The 14281-nt window shown below is 41.2% G+C and overlaps 1 protein-coding gene across 2 annotated transcripts in view; it reads left to right on the top strand.

The window, feature by feature from the left end:
• The window catches only part of siah1 (siah E3 ubiquitin protein ligase 1), a 36293-nt gene that overhangs the window by 9365 nt on the left and 12647 nt on the right, over positions 1 to 14281 (top strand). The window contains exons 2-3 of one of the 2 annotated variants that reach the window (XM_082539394.1): positions 7007 to 7063; positions 7165 to 7177. Coding sequence is in view for 1 of the 2 variants with exons in the window: in XM_082539393.1 (XP_082395519.1) it covers positions 7054 to 7063 (10 nt within the window). In the remaining variant the exon portion in view is untranslated. The remainder of the gene's footprint in view (positions 1 to 7006; positions 7064 to 7164; positions 7178 to 14281) is intronic. The other variant, XM_082539393.1, reaches the window with a different exon arrangement.

Here is a 14281-nt window from a genome sequence, read left to right as displayed (position 1 = left end):
TCCACAGGGGCTACAGAGGAGAGGATGGAAAGAGAAACTATTTACACCTTAAACATCCTTCAGTAGTGCAGATTTTTGCATTTTGTCATGCCAATAGCATATCAATGAACTGAAACAAGATCAGTGAGTTGGAGATGTGAAAGGCATGCCTTGGTGAGGGGTTGTAAGACAGGATAGAGTAAAGCACAAGCCCACATTTCCATATGAAATGACGCTGTCCTTTCCTTTTACAGTCCGATTTGTTTTACTACCATGCAAGTAACTTAAAAATCAAGTGAATTGGCACGACCTGTCAAAGATGTGCCCTTAAATTCTATCTGCCATTGTCACACAGAGTATAGAAGAAAGGGCTTAGTGTCCACATACAGGCTGGGAAAGGGACGGCATGAGGTAGGTGTGACTGTGAAACCAGAAGCATGTGGTTCAGACTTGTCACAAATTGTTACAGTGAGCGTACCCTGGATAATCCTCTTTTGTGAAACTTAAGTGACCATACACATGCAAAATGGACTTTTGAGAGGCTGAGCACAGAGATTGATCAGGAAAGTCTTTACTGAGGGCACGTGCAAGGGCTGTTTTCTCAGACTTGTACTGGACGTTTCTTTTCAATTGCAGTTATTGCTCCGTTGGTGGACATATAAAAAGAACGCAGGTTTAAGGAAGTTGTGCATCTGCTTCACTTTTCAGACACAGAAGCATCATCCATCACATATACTGTCTTCTTGTAAGCAGAGTTCGTTTTATAAAAAGGTATTAAAGTTTGAATCTCTTCATAACCCGAATATCATTTGTGATTTATTTTGCAGTTCAAAAATAGACGTGCACTTTTGGCAGTACTTGCAGGCACAGCACACACTATACAGCAGTCGTTCTACGTCATTGCTGGCATTATTGTCGGCCACGATGGTGGCCAGAAGCAGAGTCCGTGAGTCATCGTGTTTGGGGGCAGTTACATCTGTGTTTAGATCTGTCCATATGGGATCAGATCACCAAGACGCACTCGAGTGCTGCATGTGAACCGGGTCTGTGTTTCCCTGTGCACTAAGCTAACTATCACTTTCTCTCCTGCTGACAGATTGCAGCTCACAGTAATATTTAGGTTTTTTTGTTTTTTTTGCTTTTTAAATCTTGCTTCCCTTCTTAGTTGGCTCAGTTATACACATGTGTTTGTGTGTTTTTTTTTTTTTTTTTTTTTTTTTTTTAAAGAGAATATGGTCCTGTTTGTAGGAGGAGAAAATTGACTAACAGACCTGGATTTAAAAAAGTTTCTTGTTTGACTTGTTTAAGCTACAGAGACCATCATTTTGTTTGAATCTGCTGATTTAGTGTTTGAGTGCTTAATGCTATGCACAGACCTGCTGCACTGTGGCAAGCAATGTGAGGGTGAAAGTCGATAGAACAGAATGAAGAGAAAAGGCAGTGAGAAAGTGAGGTATGGTGTCAGTGAGGGCAGCTGGTGGTACAGCCTGCAGCCAGATGAGGCTGAAATCTGAGACTTGCTTAACCACAGAGGCAGTGGAACGGAGGGGGCAGAGAGAAAGAAACACAAGTGGGAGAGCGAGAGAAGGAATGTCCACCTAAGAAGGGGAGCGAAATACGCGAGCTTGAGGCAGGAAAAAATGCAAGAAAGTATACAGACGTGTACATACACTGTCTGTATACTTTCTGTATGTATATTTTCAGGTGCAAATAAAATTTGTCAAGTGTCAGCTGTTTGAGGAGAGAGGGTTATGTGTTTGGGTAGGGAGTGTCAGGGGAGAGCGGGGAGGGTGTGAGCGAGGCTGCTGTTTGGACTGACATTGGATGCCGGCTTAGCTTTGCTCTCTGTCTTTCTCACAAACGCACCCAGCAGCAGCGACACCAACCACACTCTTGGACGGAGAGAACTTCGCTCAGTGAGGGAGTGACTTTATTTGGGACACTTTCTTTGTTTCCTTCTCTCGCAAGTCTTATCATCTTAAGAAACCAAAAAAGCAGAGCTTTTTCCTATCAAACTTTTATATATATTTTTTCTACCTTCCAACTCAAGTACACTGGACAGGATTTGTTTTTCTATCAAAATCACCCCTGTTTGACTGTGGGAAATGTTCCTCCCCCCCAGCAAACCTACAATTTCACAAGGTGGTTGTTGGATGCATTTGTACCTGTTAGATGCTGCAGTGGTGTAGTGCCAAACAGTTCCTGAAAATTTGGCACCAGGAGAAACAAAGGTGGAACTTGCTAAAGGATAATTATCCAGTGTTGAAGAAACTCTACTGTGAGTTGGCTAAACTGCCTTGCTTTGCTGTCTGTTCCTGTATTGACCGATTAGGGAGAAACAAGGGAGTGGCTGACTGACCACACACCAACAGACTGCTTACAGACTTGATTTTCAAGGTTTTAATTTTAACAGAAAACAAATCTGATGGTTTGTGTCGAAGCATTGCAGTGAAAACATCGGTGACCTACTTTTTTTGTTTCGTTTTTCCCTCTCTCTTTCCAGCCTTGGCCACTCTGTTGTGCCATCTCCTCTGAGAACTCATTTTACCAGCTATTAAGGATCAGTTTGCCTCTCTGGACACAGTTCTTTCATTTCAGCTTACCCCAACCCTCATGAACTTGTTCTTCTCAAATGGGTGAGCAGGAGGATGAAACATGATCCTGTGTTTTGTCGTGTGTTTGGGGCAGCAGTAACACTGTGTGGTTTCCATGGAAAAGGCCAGAGAAATATGGCGCAAAGGGAGCGTATAAATGCTTTACCTCTATGTCTGTGGTACAAGTGAAATCGAAGCCAGCTAGTGTATCGCTGCAAGCTCCACCCTGGAACTCCTTGCTCAGACTCTTCTCATGTGTAGCCACAAGGAGTGTGCACAGGACTAAAGGTATTACACTTTAAAACGGTAAAGCACACAAAAAGCCCCCTCTCCTCCCCTCATCATCAGCTCAATGCATTTGTCCGTGTATCTGCAGGGTAAGATGTTGTACAGTAGTGTAAATTCTAGTTGTAGCTTTGTTAGCATCAAGCTGACAAATTGATTGGCCTTTCTGTTGCTCGAGCGTAGCTGGTGAAAGTGTGTTCTGTATGTTGTGACAAAATGTGCTGAATAGTTTCTTTGTGGGTGAATACAGAGGAGCCTTTCAGCAGGCGCCGCATGCGTGCATTGTGAATTACACTGTTATAGTGTGTATGAAAACTTGGAGTGGGCCACTTAAGAACAAAGAACGGCATGTTTGTTGAAGCCTAGCTTGTTTTTGGCCCCCCCCCTCTACTCATGGTGTCTTTTTCCCACTTGTATCTCTTTGCATTCTTGTATTCCCCCGAGTGCTTATTTTCCGTATACTTCAACTTTTCCTGGCTTCAGTGTGCAGCATATCTTAGCTTCTCTTAGTGCCCCCCCCCCCCTTTTTTTTTTTTTTTTGGTGTCCTTCTGTTTTCACATGTACCTGAGGTGCTATGTAGTTGTTTTGTTTTTTTGTTTTTTTCCAAGGTATGTGTTTGTTTTGTCTAAAGCAAATGGCTTTAAAAGGCTGCAGATTAACCTAAAGGAAATGTTGTTTTCATGATGCCCACATGGTGATTTCCGTTATATCAGATCCTGTCAATCTGGTATCCATTGAGAAAGTCAGAAATGAATTAGGCACTCTAATCTAAAATGGTTGATGAGACTTGGTTCCTTGTTAAGTGTTTTATAAGTAGAAATACAAATCTATCTAAATTGATTGTTCTTTCTTAGCATGGTGAAAGCTTTCGAAGTGTGCTCATCCATTAAACTAACAGTGGCTAGATTTACTAACAACCATGAGTTTGTTCCCTGTTGTACACAATGAGATGAGCCCAGGCATATCTGAGAGCAAGAGTCACCATTTAGTACTGAAGATGAGAGCTACTTCAACAACCTCCAATAAGGACACAGTACTTTGCAACATGTACAAGAAAACTGTCCAGATTAACCTCCTACGACCTGCGTCCACATATGTGGACATCACATTTTGGGTTATTTAGACCAAAGTACTCAATTTTGCACTACAAGGACCTGATATCCACTTACGAGGACATTATACTCCCACTGTTCTATCGAAATTTGAAACAAATATCCTCATATGTGGCTCTCATTTTTCTTAGAAACAAAAATCAGGTAATTCTTTGTTTTTACATTCATCGGGTCCCAATATGCCCAAATATCATAGAGAAATTTAAAATGCATGCCGTGGAAGAGTTCGGGTCTTAGGAGGTTAAAGGTGTAAACGACAAGTGTTTCTCCACCTTTAGCCAGCACAAATACACTGAAGGTGCAGCCAGACTTTAAAGGACGAGAAGCTAGCAGCCGGTGACTTGGGACCGAAATGTAAACACACGACTCACCCAGCGTGGCAGGAGTACTCACTAGCTGCGCTTCATATGACAAGAATAACAAACAGTGGATGCAAATTACTGATGTGGTTAAGCAGCTGGTTTGAATAGCTTGACCCAACATCTGAGGTACAAACTTTATTTTAGTTTAAAATAACTTCCAGAGCATTCTCAACAGTCACAGAAGTTATTGTTAAACAAATATGTTTTACCTGAAGTATCTAGAAACAATTTCACCTAGGTTACTTTTGTTCTGCGTCACTAGATATAATACTGCTTCTCCTGGCATCTTGTTTCAAAAGATTGCCTCTTCAGTATCCGATCTTTGAGTGATGATTTATCAACCCTGCTTCCGGGTCCAAACTACACTGCATTTATTAAGGTGGAGTGGGGAAAAAAGTTAGCTTCACTGCTAATGTGTTTATATCATGCTAATATACTGTAGCTGTGTAGCTACCCACCACGTAGCACATTATTATATACCAGCTAGCCCAACTTCAGTAACCCTACAACCGTCACTGCTGTTTAGTTTTCTGTCTTCATTTATGTTGGAAGTGACAGCAGAGCTGTACGTCTTAATTTTTCAGAAACCCCTTAGTCAGAACATGCTATATCATGTTTAGGTGGAAACTAGCAAGCCAACTTCCTGCTTGCTTCTAAATCTGTTAACCTTCATAAACTCTGTTTTCATGGATGCCTGGATGTTAAACCTATTTGTTACACCTGGTAAAGCGGCCACATTGATCATTTTATTAAAGGTGAAAGGATTTAGACAGTTTGTAACTCTCAGTGATGCCGTAGTGTTCATTTGACTCATTTAAAAAGGATTGAAAATGATCTTTTATTTAGTTGCAATTATAAATGGTGCTGCCTGCAAGCTGAAAGTATCAATAAAATGTTGTGACCAGCTTTTTGTCTGGATTATTCTATATTGAAGTAAAATGGGCATGATATTTCTGGCCATATCGACATGATAATTTGAGGCGATATCACCCACCCCGAATTACAATGACAAATGTGCACTATATTAAGGGCAGAATGAAATTTTCTCTGGCAGATGGCAGCTGTGTTTTGAAATGTACATATGTGCACAGTTTAGCCCGCATGCAGTCACCTCTGTAGAGGATCACATTATTATGACCCAGACACAATGGCTACATGTCAGAGTTGTAACACAGGCACTGACTGAACAATACTGGGGACATTGTGGAGTAGGGCAAGACTAGGGCTGGGCGATATATCGAGTTTTTTTTTTTTTAAATATCGATATATTTTCATACGAGATATAAGATGTGACAATATCGTTTATATCGATATAGTCTATGTTACGTTATAATTATACTTGTGGAGCCGCAGGTTTGCCTCTCTTTCGTCCACTTTTGTCTCTACGCAACGTTACTCGGCCTCGCCTCTCCTTCACTGAACACAACTCCGCCTCCCCCATAGCTTCACCTGCAGGCAATGACAAGATGAAAGCGGAAAGTCTCCGTTAGCGAGTTACCGTGCGTGGGGCTGGACAGCGTCAACGTGTTAGCGAGCTAACCGCGCTAACGAGCTAACCGCGCTAACGACATGCAGCCCGGAGGGGCTGCACGGCCTAAAATCCTTTCATTTTCTCAAAAATCGACAGTGCGCCTTATGTATGAATTCTGGTTGTGCTTACTGACCGCGAACCGATTTTATGTGGTACACAGCGCTCAGCAATCTGTCAAAAAATGTTTTAATATGACTTTGCTAAGCTACGGAGCTGCACCGCTTGATGGATTGCCAGAGGATTACGGCTACCGAGGAGGAGCCTCGCGGAGTGATACGTACTGTGTGTGTATAAGGACCACAAATGGCACCTGTTCAGAGACGTGGTGCAGCTGTGAAATCTGTCTCTTTGTTATTATGCTCAGCGTCTATTAGTTTACATTTTGACTGCACAATTGTGAGCTTTTTGTTATGCACAAAAACAACATTGTTTTCTTTTATTTATGGACCATGATTATTTAATAAATGCTGATAATTTATTTTTGAGTAATTTCGTCATGTACATCTACGCTGTATGTAAATAAAAGTGCCCGTGTGACATCTGGGACACAGTGTGACTAAGAACTCTCTTTTTGTTCTTAACTTATGGCTTTAAAAAAAAAATCGAGATATATATATCTTATATCGCCATCCAGCTAAAAAAATATCGAGATATGAATTTTGGGTCATATCGCCCAGCCCTAGGCAAGACGGCACAGTGTGAATCAATTTTTTTTTTTTTTTTTTTTTTTTTTCCCCAATATATATAAAGTCTCGTGCTAATGTATGGTGCATTAGCAGCACAGTGAGTGGCTTAAATGCCTTGAAAGGCTGGTTGTAGTTCGTGGAAGTGCACTAAATCTGCTGTGCCCCTCCTGATCTCCTATAGCCAGCTGGCACCATTTTAAAAACTAGACTGTCATGATGGAAATCCAGCTTATCGGACTGACTTGAGCATGTTATTTAACATTGTTAGAAATTACAAAGCCAGGCTTCATGTTTAGCTGGTGATAAATGTGTGTAATTTGGTGTACTTTACTTGATGGTTATTATTCCTGTTATATGGTAGGAACATTGTTACGGTGGGATCGGTCTGAACCAGTATCCCTCTAGCTTTGCTTTTCTAACTTGTGTTTGTTTACTTTGCTCCCTTTTCTTTTCCAGAGGTCCCCACATTTCAAGAGGAGACGAAAGCCTTATTTGGAAATCTTATGGACGAAGGTGTGTATTTTAGTTTTCCCCCTGTTCATCTACAGTTATAGTGCTTATACCAGTGTTTCCAGCAGGCTTTTTAACCGTATCTGTCCTCATTCCTTTTGTAGTCCTAGCTACGGGGTGAGTTGTTTCCTGTTTTGGGAATTTGGTGCTCTTAATTTACTTCACTTGGACAGCACCTAACACACTGTCTAATGTAACACATGGAGGGGTATGCAAGATGACTTTTATTTCACCTTTTTGTCAAACGTGCATACACTACTGTGTGATCGCCTATTTTCTAAACAGAACATTGCATAGCTTTTCCCTTTTTGTGCTTCTCCTGAACACAGCAGGCTGTGTGCACAGTCATTGTTTGTCTGTTCTTTCTGTCATCCTCCTGTCCACCCTCTCGACACAGTGCAGTATCTCTCTCTGTCTGGTTAGCTGACTCACTGTTCCTGTCTCTTCAGTCTCTTTGCGCACATGATTTTTACCTTCTTCGCACACCTTTTGCTGCACCCTTCTCGGAAATGTATAATTTTGCTATAAAGGAGAAGAGTCGTCCTGAATTACTCAACAGTGTGTGTCGATATTTTTTTATTTTTATTTATTTATTTATATTTTTCCGTGGTTGGAGGGGTGATAAAGTAAATTCAGGCTGCAGAAGTCATTTCTAAGCCACCTGCTAACAACAAAAGTTTGCTGCTTGTCTTTTCTTTTCCTTTTTCTTGGGAGCAGCACCCCCTTGGCCTCTCATGTGTCAGCTAAACAAGTGATGCTATGTTTATCCCTCCACACTCCATTTAGCTCTGCAGCTTGTTATAGCCTTATATGCCGCAAACTACTTATTGTTTCATCATATGTATTGTTCAAGCCAGGAAACTACAAAGGAGAATAATTCGGTATCCTTTAGTCTGGTTTGTTGGTGGCATTTTGTGCTAAAATTCCAGCTGTTGTTAATAGTAATCTCTATAATATTACCACTATCAACACAAAATAGCCCAATATCAGCACTTGTAGTGTGTGTGTGTGTGTGTGTGGCAGCGCTGCTTCTCAGCTGCTAGACTACAAAACCCTTCTCCCCCTTTCATGGCCCCTTGGTTGAGGTCCAGTGATGATCTATTTCAGTAAAGTATGTTGAGCCATACATTAGTTCTGTTCAGTAATGCAGCCAGTTTTCTTCAATAAGATGGTGCTGCAGTGTACTCTTGTGTGACAGAAGCACAGAAGCCACGCCTTAAGCGCACAGACGTCCTTTCACAGAAACACAGCTGGTAGCTGACCTCCACATTTACCAAAGTAGTAAGTTCACGGTTGTCCTTTTTTCCCTTTCCCCACTCTCACATGAGCGCATGAGGTGCATGGCACAGTTGTCAGATTGAACAGAACAGATTCTACATTGTCATGATCATGTTAAGACTACATTCATATGGCTCTGTTTTATTTCGGTGTGTTTTTGTGGACACCAATTATTGACAAGTAAACAAGTTTTATAAAGGTCTCAATAGATCTACAACAAATGACTCTGCAGTTATGAAGAAACTATTGTCTTCAAGCATAAGCGCTAAGCTGGTGATGCTAACACATGCTGGATATTTCAGTCTTGCCTTTGCAGAAAGTCCTGAGCTAATTTGGTCTCGCTGTTCCTGGTGCTGTTGCTAGCATGTTAGCTAGCAAAGACTTTCTATTAATAGCTGCTAAGGCAGTATCTCCATCGCAGCAGATGTGTTTACAGGCAGGCAGGCAGGCAGGCACAGGGAGCACTAGCTAATAGAGCGTCTGATTAGATCCAGTTTTTATGTATTTATTTTTTATTTATTTTTTTAACCTCAGCACATGGCATGAGTGTGTGCATGTGAGCATGCAGACAAGATTTACCCTAGCAGGTAAGGCAGTGCTGCCTACTGGTAGCACTGCCAGCTACTAAGCTAGACATAAGAGGGATGCTTACACAAGTAATGATGGCGTAGATAAAAGCATCACATTCAACACTCGTGGCTACAGGTTTACGCTATTATCTGGCAAATGACTCCACTGTCAGCAGGAAATGAAGTAATTATTATTGCTAAAACATGGGTTTTTAGTGCTGTTTGCGTGTTTTTCAGAAAAATTGTGTAAAAAGCTGAAATTTGTGACACTTTCTGGAGAGCTGGAGCTTGTGCAAAGAGAGCGTATTCAAACTTATGTGGCTCTAAAATAGCACAGTACAGCGGCGGCCTTAGTGGAGGATGGTCTCAAAGTGACAGTCTTATTTATTTGGTTTTTCTAAAGGTCTTCAAAAATTGCTGGTTATTGCTAGTTCTTTGAATCACCATCAAAGGGAAAGAGGAAGTGCTTCCCTTCTGTAAAAACAAGGACCCAAATGTTTTATCAAACATCATAATTTACTTGCTAAATGGAGGTAAGTTGCCTGGGAAGACCTCAGAAGACTACCTATGAGGGCCTCTGACTCAGCTACAGCAGCAGCTGAGTATGTTTTCTTCTACTCTTTTTGAAATTGTTAAATTTGTGCTAAGTTTGATCATGACTGCTCAATTCACCTAAGCTTTGGCAGCAGTTTTCTGGTGGTGTTAATTTCCCAGCTGTTTCGTCTGTCTACATATCACTGTGGTGTCTCATTGGCCGATTCTCGTCTTGTCTTCACCTCCCACACATACAGTCCCTTCTCCATATTATTCCTGTGTGCCGGCCCTCCCTGTGCTGCCTCTGTCTGTAGGTAGGTAGGTAGGGCTATAAAAAGGAGCGGAGTAGATGATGTAGTCCACCCAAATTACTGTACTGACCTGAAAAATGTGACCTGAGAAATATTCTTCTTCATCCTTTTTTTTTTTTTTTTTTCTTTTCTTTTTTCTTTTCATCTTCCCCCCCTCTGCACACTCTTGTTCTTCTTGCATCCTCATTGCGGTGTCACCCCATCAGTCTATCGTCACGCCACCCTTTTTTTTTTTTTTTTTTTTTTTTTAAAAAACCACCTCCTTCCTGACTCAAATGGTTATGTCTGATTCATTCAGATGGAAGCGTGTTTCCACCAATGGGGAAAAATATCCCTGACACTAGCTCACTCAAAATCGTGTAGTGGACAGCATCAGTCAGCTTTCAGTGTATAGTAAACACGGACAAAGTGCTATTCATGTTGGCGAGTAACGCAAGGATTTCGTCATTTCTTAAACCACATTGGTAAATGGTAAATGGACTAGTTCTTATATAGCGCTTTTCCACTCTTCTGAGCACTCAAAGCGCTTTACACAACTTGTGCATTCACCCATTCACACAAGCACAACTGACATTCACACACATTCATACTCCGATGGATGCATCGGAGAGCAATTTCGGGTTAGTATCTTGCCCAAGGATATTTGGCATGCAGACTAGGGGAAGCCGGGAATCGAACCACCAACCTTCCGATCAGTAGATGACCTGCTCTACCACCTGAGCTACAGCCACCCATGACATTGAAAGTACTCAGCACTTTGCATATTCATGCCTGCCAGCTGTAGCACTGGCAGCTGATGCCATCCACCTCCTGCTTCCGAGTAACAAAGCAATGACGTTTTGAGAAGCATAACTCAAAGTTTAGGATTATGGATGCAATCTTTTTTTTTTCTTTTTTCTTTTTTCCTTTTCCAGTTGCGTAAATTAGCCTCCGTGCATTCTCCTCTTCCTCAACACAATTGTTTTCCTGCCAGTCACATTTGGCTGCCACCTCTCTCCTTTGCCTCACAGGCCATCTCATCCTTATCCACAAACCTGTTACCAAGGCAACTACACAGCACATGGGAAACATCAGTGCCACACACCACTTTACTGTCTGGTTGTTATTTAATTAAAGTGACAGAAAATCTGCGTAGCTGACTCGTTGCAGCGATGACAGTGTTTTACACCACAGTGACAGAATACTGAAGAATACTCTTCCTGCACTGTAGGCTTTTTTAAAGCATGGTAGAAACCATAAGATTTGGTTTTCACAGAAAGATGAATTTATTACCCCTTAAGATTCCACCCACTCTAAATATAATCAAAAAGCTTGCATTAGTCATACAAATAAGGAAGTGTGGTAGAATGACGAGTCTCCTGAGATTGCTCCAAGTGGGTTATCGTGATTTCAGTGAGGAAATGAAGCTCTCTGGTATTGGCACGGTTTGTGTGCTACAGACTGTTTAACTATGAAGTGTTTGTAATTCTGGAGATTAAACATTAAGTGTATGGCGAGTGTAATAAGCGCTGGATTGGGCCTAGCTGTGAGAGAAAGGATTAGCCCAGCATGTAGCCGCACATCATCATGCAAGCTGCAATGGGAGGAAAGAAGCAGAGTTTCCTCTTGATTTTTATTATTATTATTTTTTATTTATTTATTTATTTTTGGTGTCGCTAACCGGACAAGATTTCCTATTCTGGGGTCCGTTCTTCGTACCTCGCTAAGTAAGTTAGCTGGATTTGATTGTTGACGATTTCGCGTGATCTTGGATCGTTCTGTTCTCCGAAGCTCATCTGGGACTTGCTGTCATAGCAACAGATCCGTAAGCGTAAACCTGCTTGGGAGCAGGCTCACTTTATGTAAACAGGATTGGATCGCGGCCACTCAGGTATGTCCGCTTCATCTATACGAAAGCAACAGCGATATTTTACCACTGTTTTTCCATAAATAAATATTATCAATGTAACTAAAGCTAATGCAGTATTTGATTCTGTTATTGATTTCATACAGATACATACAGGTCATTTCCTAAAAAAAGGGAAATGTACTATTAATCATTCTATTCCATGTATTTGATTATTTCAGATGTAATTCATATTTTAGAGTAGTAATAGTAAATTACTTCGTGTAATCAAGATGAGAGACCACGGCTATAAAAGCGAAGGTGGATTTGGGAAGCCTGTCGCAGCCATGTCCTGTCCGTATACGCGAGCCACCCATTGCGGAAGGTGCAAGATTGATAAGGAGAGTCCTCAGAATTCAGCGTATATTGCGGGATAGACAGGATCCTTTAGCTCAGCGCGACAGTGTGCTCATAGAGAGATATCGATTTTCCCGTGAGGGTATTATTTACTTAACCAACTTGTTGACGAGGGGGTGCAGGACCACCACCTGTCTTTTTTTGCTCTGCCCTTTTCTTGGTTGCTGTTATAAACAAACAGATTATTTCAGGGTCTCTTTCCAAGAGACTAAAAGCAATATGAGTGATAAATATTACCATTCTGTAGAATATTCTTATATTTCACTTTTACTTGTTCCCATGTTCTAGTGGGTCCTGTTGTGGCTCTAATGTGAAAGAGGATATAATGTAATATGATATAATGTATGATAACATGATAGATTTACCCTACCGCCTACTGGTGTTGGCCAGAGGGGCCGATGGCGCGATATGGCAGCCTCGCTTCTGTCAGTCTGCCCCAGGGCAGCTGTGGCTACAATCGTAGCTGCCTCCACCAGTGTGTGAATGTGAGAGTGAATGAATAGTGGCATTGTAAAGCGCTTTGGGTGCCTTGAAAAGCGCTATAGAAATCCAATCTATTATTATTATTATTATTATTATTATTATTATTATTATTAAATTACTTACGAGTTTAATTTGTCAGCAACTTTCTGCCAGCCCTCTCTCCTTGCTTTTGCAGCCTTTGCAGTGTTCCCTTGCGTTTTAATTAAACTCTGAGGGATTTCAGGAGTTTCAATCAAGAGTTCTTGCTCTGCTGCCGAAAAATACTGAGCGCGCTCCTTCGACATTTTCGCCGACCAATCAAAGGGTTGCAGATCAATGTTTCTACTATTGATGCGTAGCCCCTGTTAAGCCACCCAGTGATCTCACATTACTTCATCCAGCTATACTAATCGTCAACAACAGGTGTGTTCGGAGAACCGGAATAGCGAGCTCAAAGTTGGCGCGATGATTTGATCTTGGATGTGTCATTTGATCTTGGATGTAGTAAGCGAGGTACGAAGAACGGACCCCTGTTAACAGATGTTTGTTTATAAACACTGATAAATGAAGTGGCCATATAAAACAACTACATCACCATCGGGCTATAGCCAGAGGTTTGCATTCCAGCATCCTTTTGATTTCCACACAGCTTGTTTACTTTTGTGCAACCAGACCGTACAAACATGATTCAGGTCAGTAGAAAACTAGGGCTGTGCGATATGACCAAAATCTCATATCCCGATATGAGAATTCTATCGTCCCGATAATGATATAAATCAAACGTAACATTTTCTGTAAATTCTGTGAATCTCGGGCAGCTCGTCTTGCGGGAAGTGTTTCCAGCTGCGCGTCATGTAGCTGGAGTCGAGCGTTTTAACCGATACATGAAACGATACATTTTTAGACATAAGTTGTAAAGGGCGCCGTTTTCTTTGAGTATTTATTACACGGCGTGCTGCGGGGAAAAGCCTGTTCTAACGTTTGAGTCTAAGGTCTATTTTTTAGCACCTGGCGGCTCTTTTTTGCTTTTCATCCGTAAATAATCTGCTCTTTCACGTGATTCAGTTTATTTTGAAAAGTCTCAACAGGATCTTGAGCTTTATTGTGAAAGGTTTATGTGGAACATAAACAAGCGGACAAGTGATGCTGTTACTGTTGTTGTTGCTAAGCACAACGCATAAAAACAGGCGCTTGTCCGTCTGTAGTGTGGTTATATAAAATATAAGAGAACTTTAATAAGTTAATATAGCCACTACAGTGACCACCAAAACGATGAAAAATATTGCTGTAAACAGTTTATTTTGCGACACCAGGAAACAAACGACAGCGTAAAATGAAACGATAGACGTTTTTATATCGTCATCTGATATATATTGTTATATCGAACAGCCCTAAGTAGAACCGTCTAACGCTGGACTGGACACAAACGGGAATCAATCTATTGCCAAAAGATGATTGATATTCATACGCGCTGTACATATAAATATTATTCATTTATTATATAAATTGTATAGTAATGCATTTCAATTCTCAAACTATACACATTAGATCAATCCTCTTATGAACATGCATATCATAAAGTATTGATTAACATTAAAGGTCTGCCTGGTGTAGAGGACTGAGTGATGGCTAGAAGGCGCACAGCATATTTAGTATGTTGTCTAAGACCCCACAGCTGCTGATACAGACCTAACGGAGACGCTCGGTCTGAGTGATGACTTTACTTCTACATGCACTACATGAACTTTCAGCGCAGTTTTTGTCTTTGATCCGTATGAATGAAGAGTTAGGCAAAGCTACAAAAACAATGACTCAGTTGGTGCAG

This window comes from Aulonocara stuartgranti (assembly GCF_965226115.1).
Source record: "Aulonocara stuartgranti genome assembly, chromosome: 7".
In the NCBI taxonomy this organism is placed as follows: Eukaryota; Metazoa; Chordata; class Actinopteri; order Cichliformes; family Cichlidae; genus Aulonocara; species Aulonocara stuartgranti.
The sequence above is the reverse complement of the archived record's forward strand: the minus strand, read 5'-3'. Positions and strand labels throughout refer to the sequence as shown.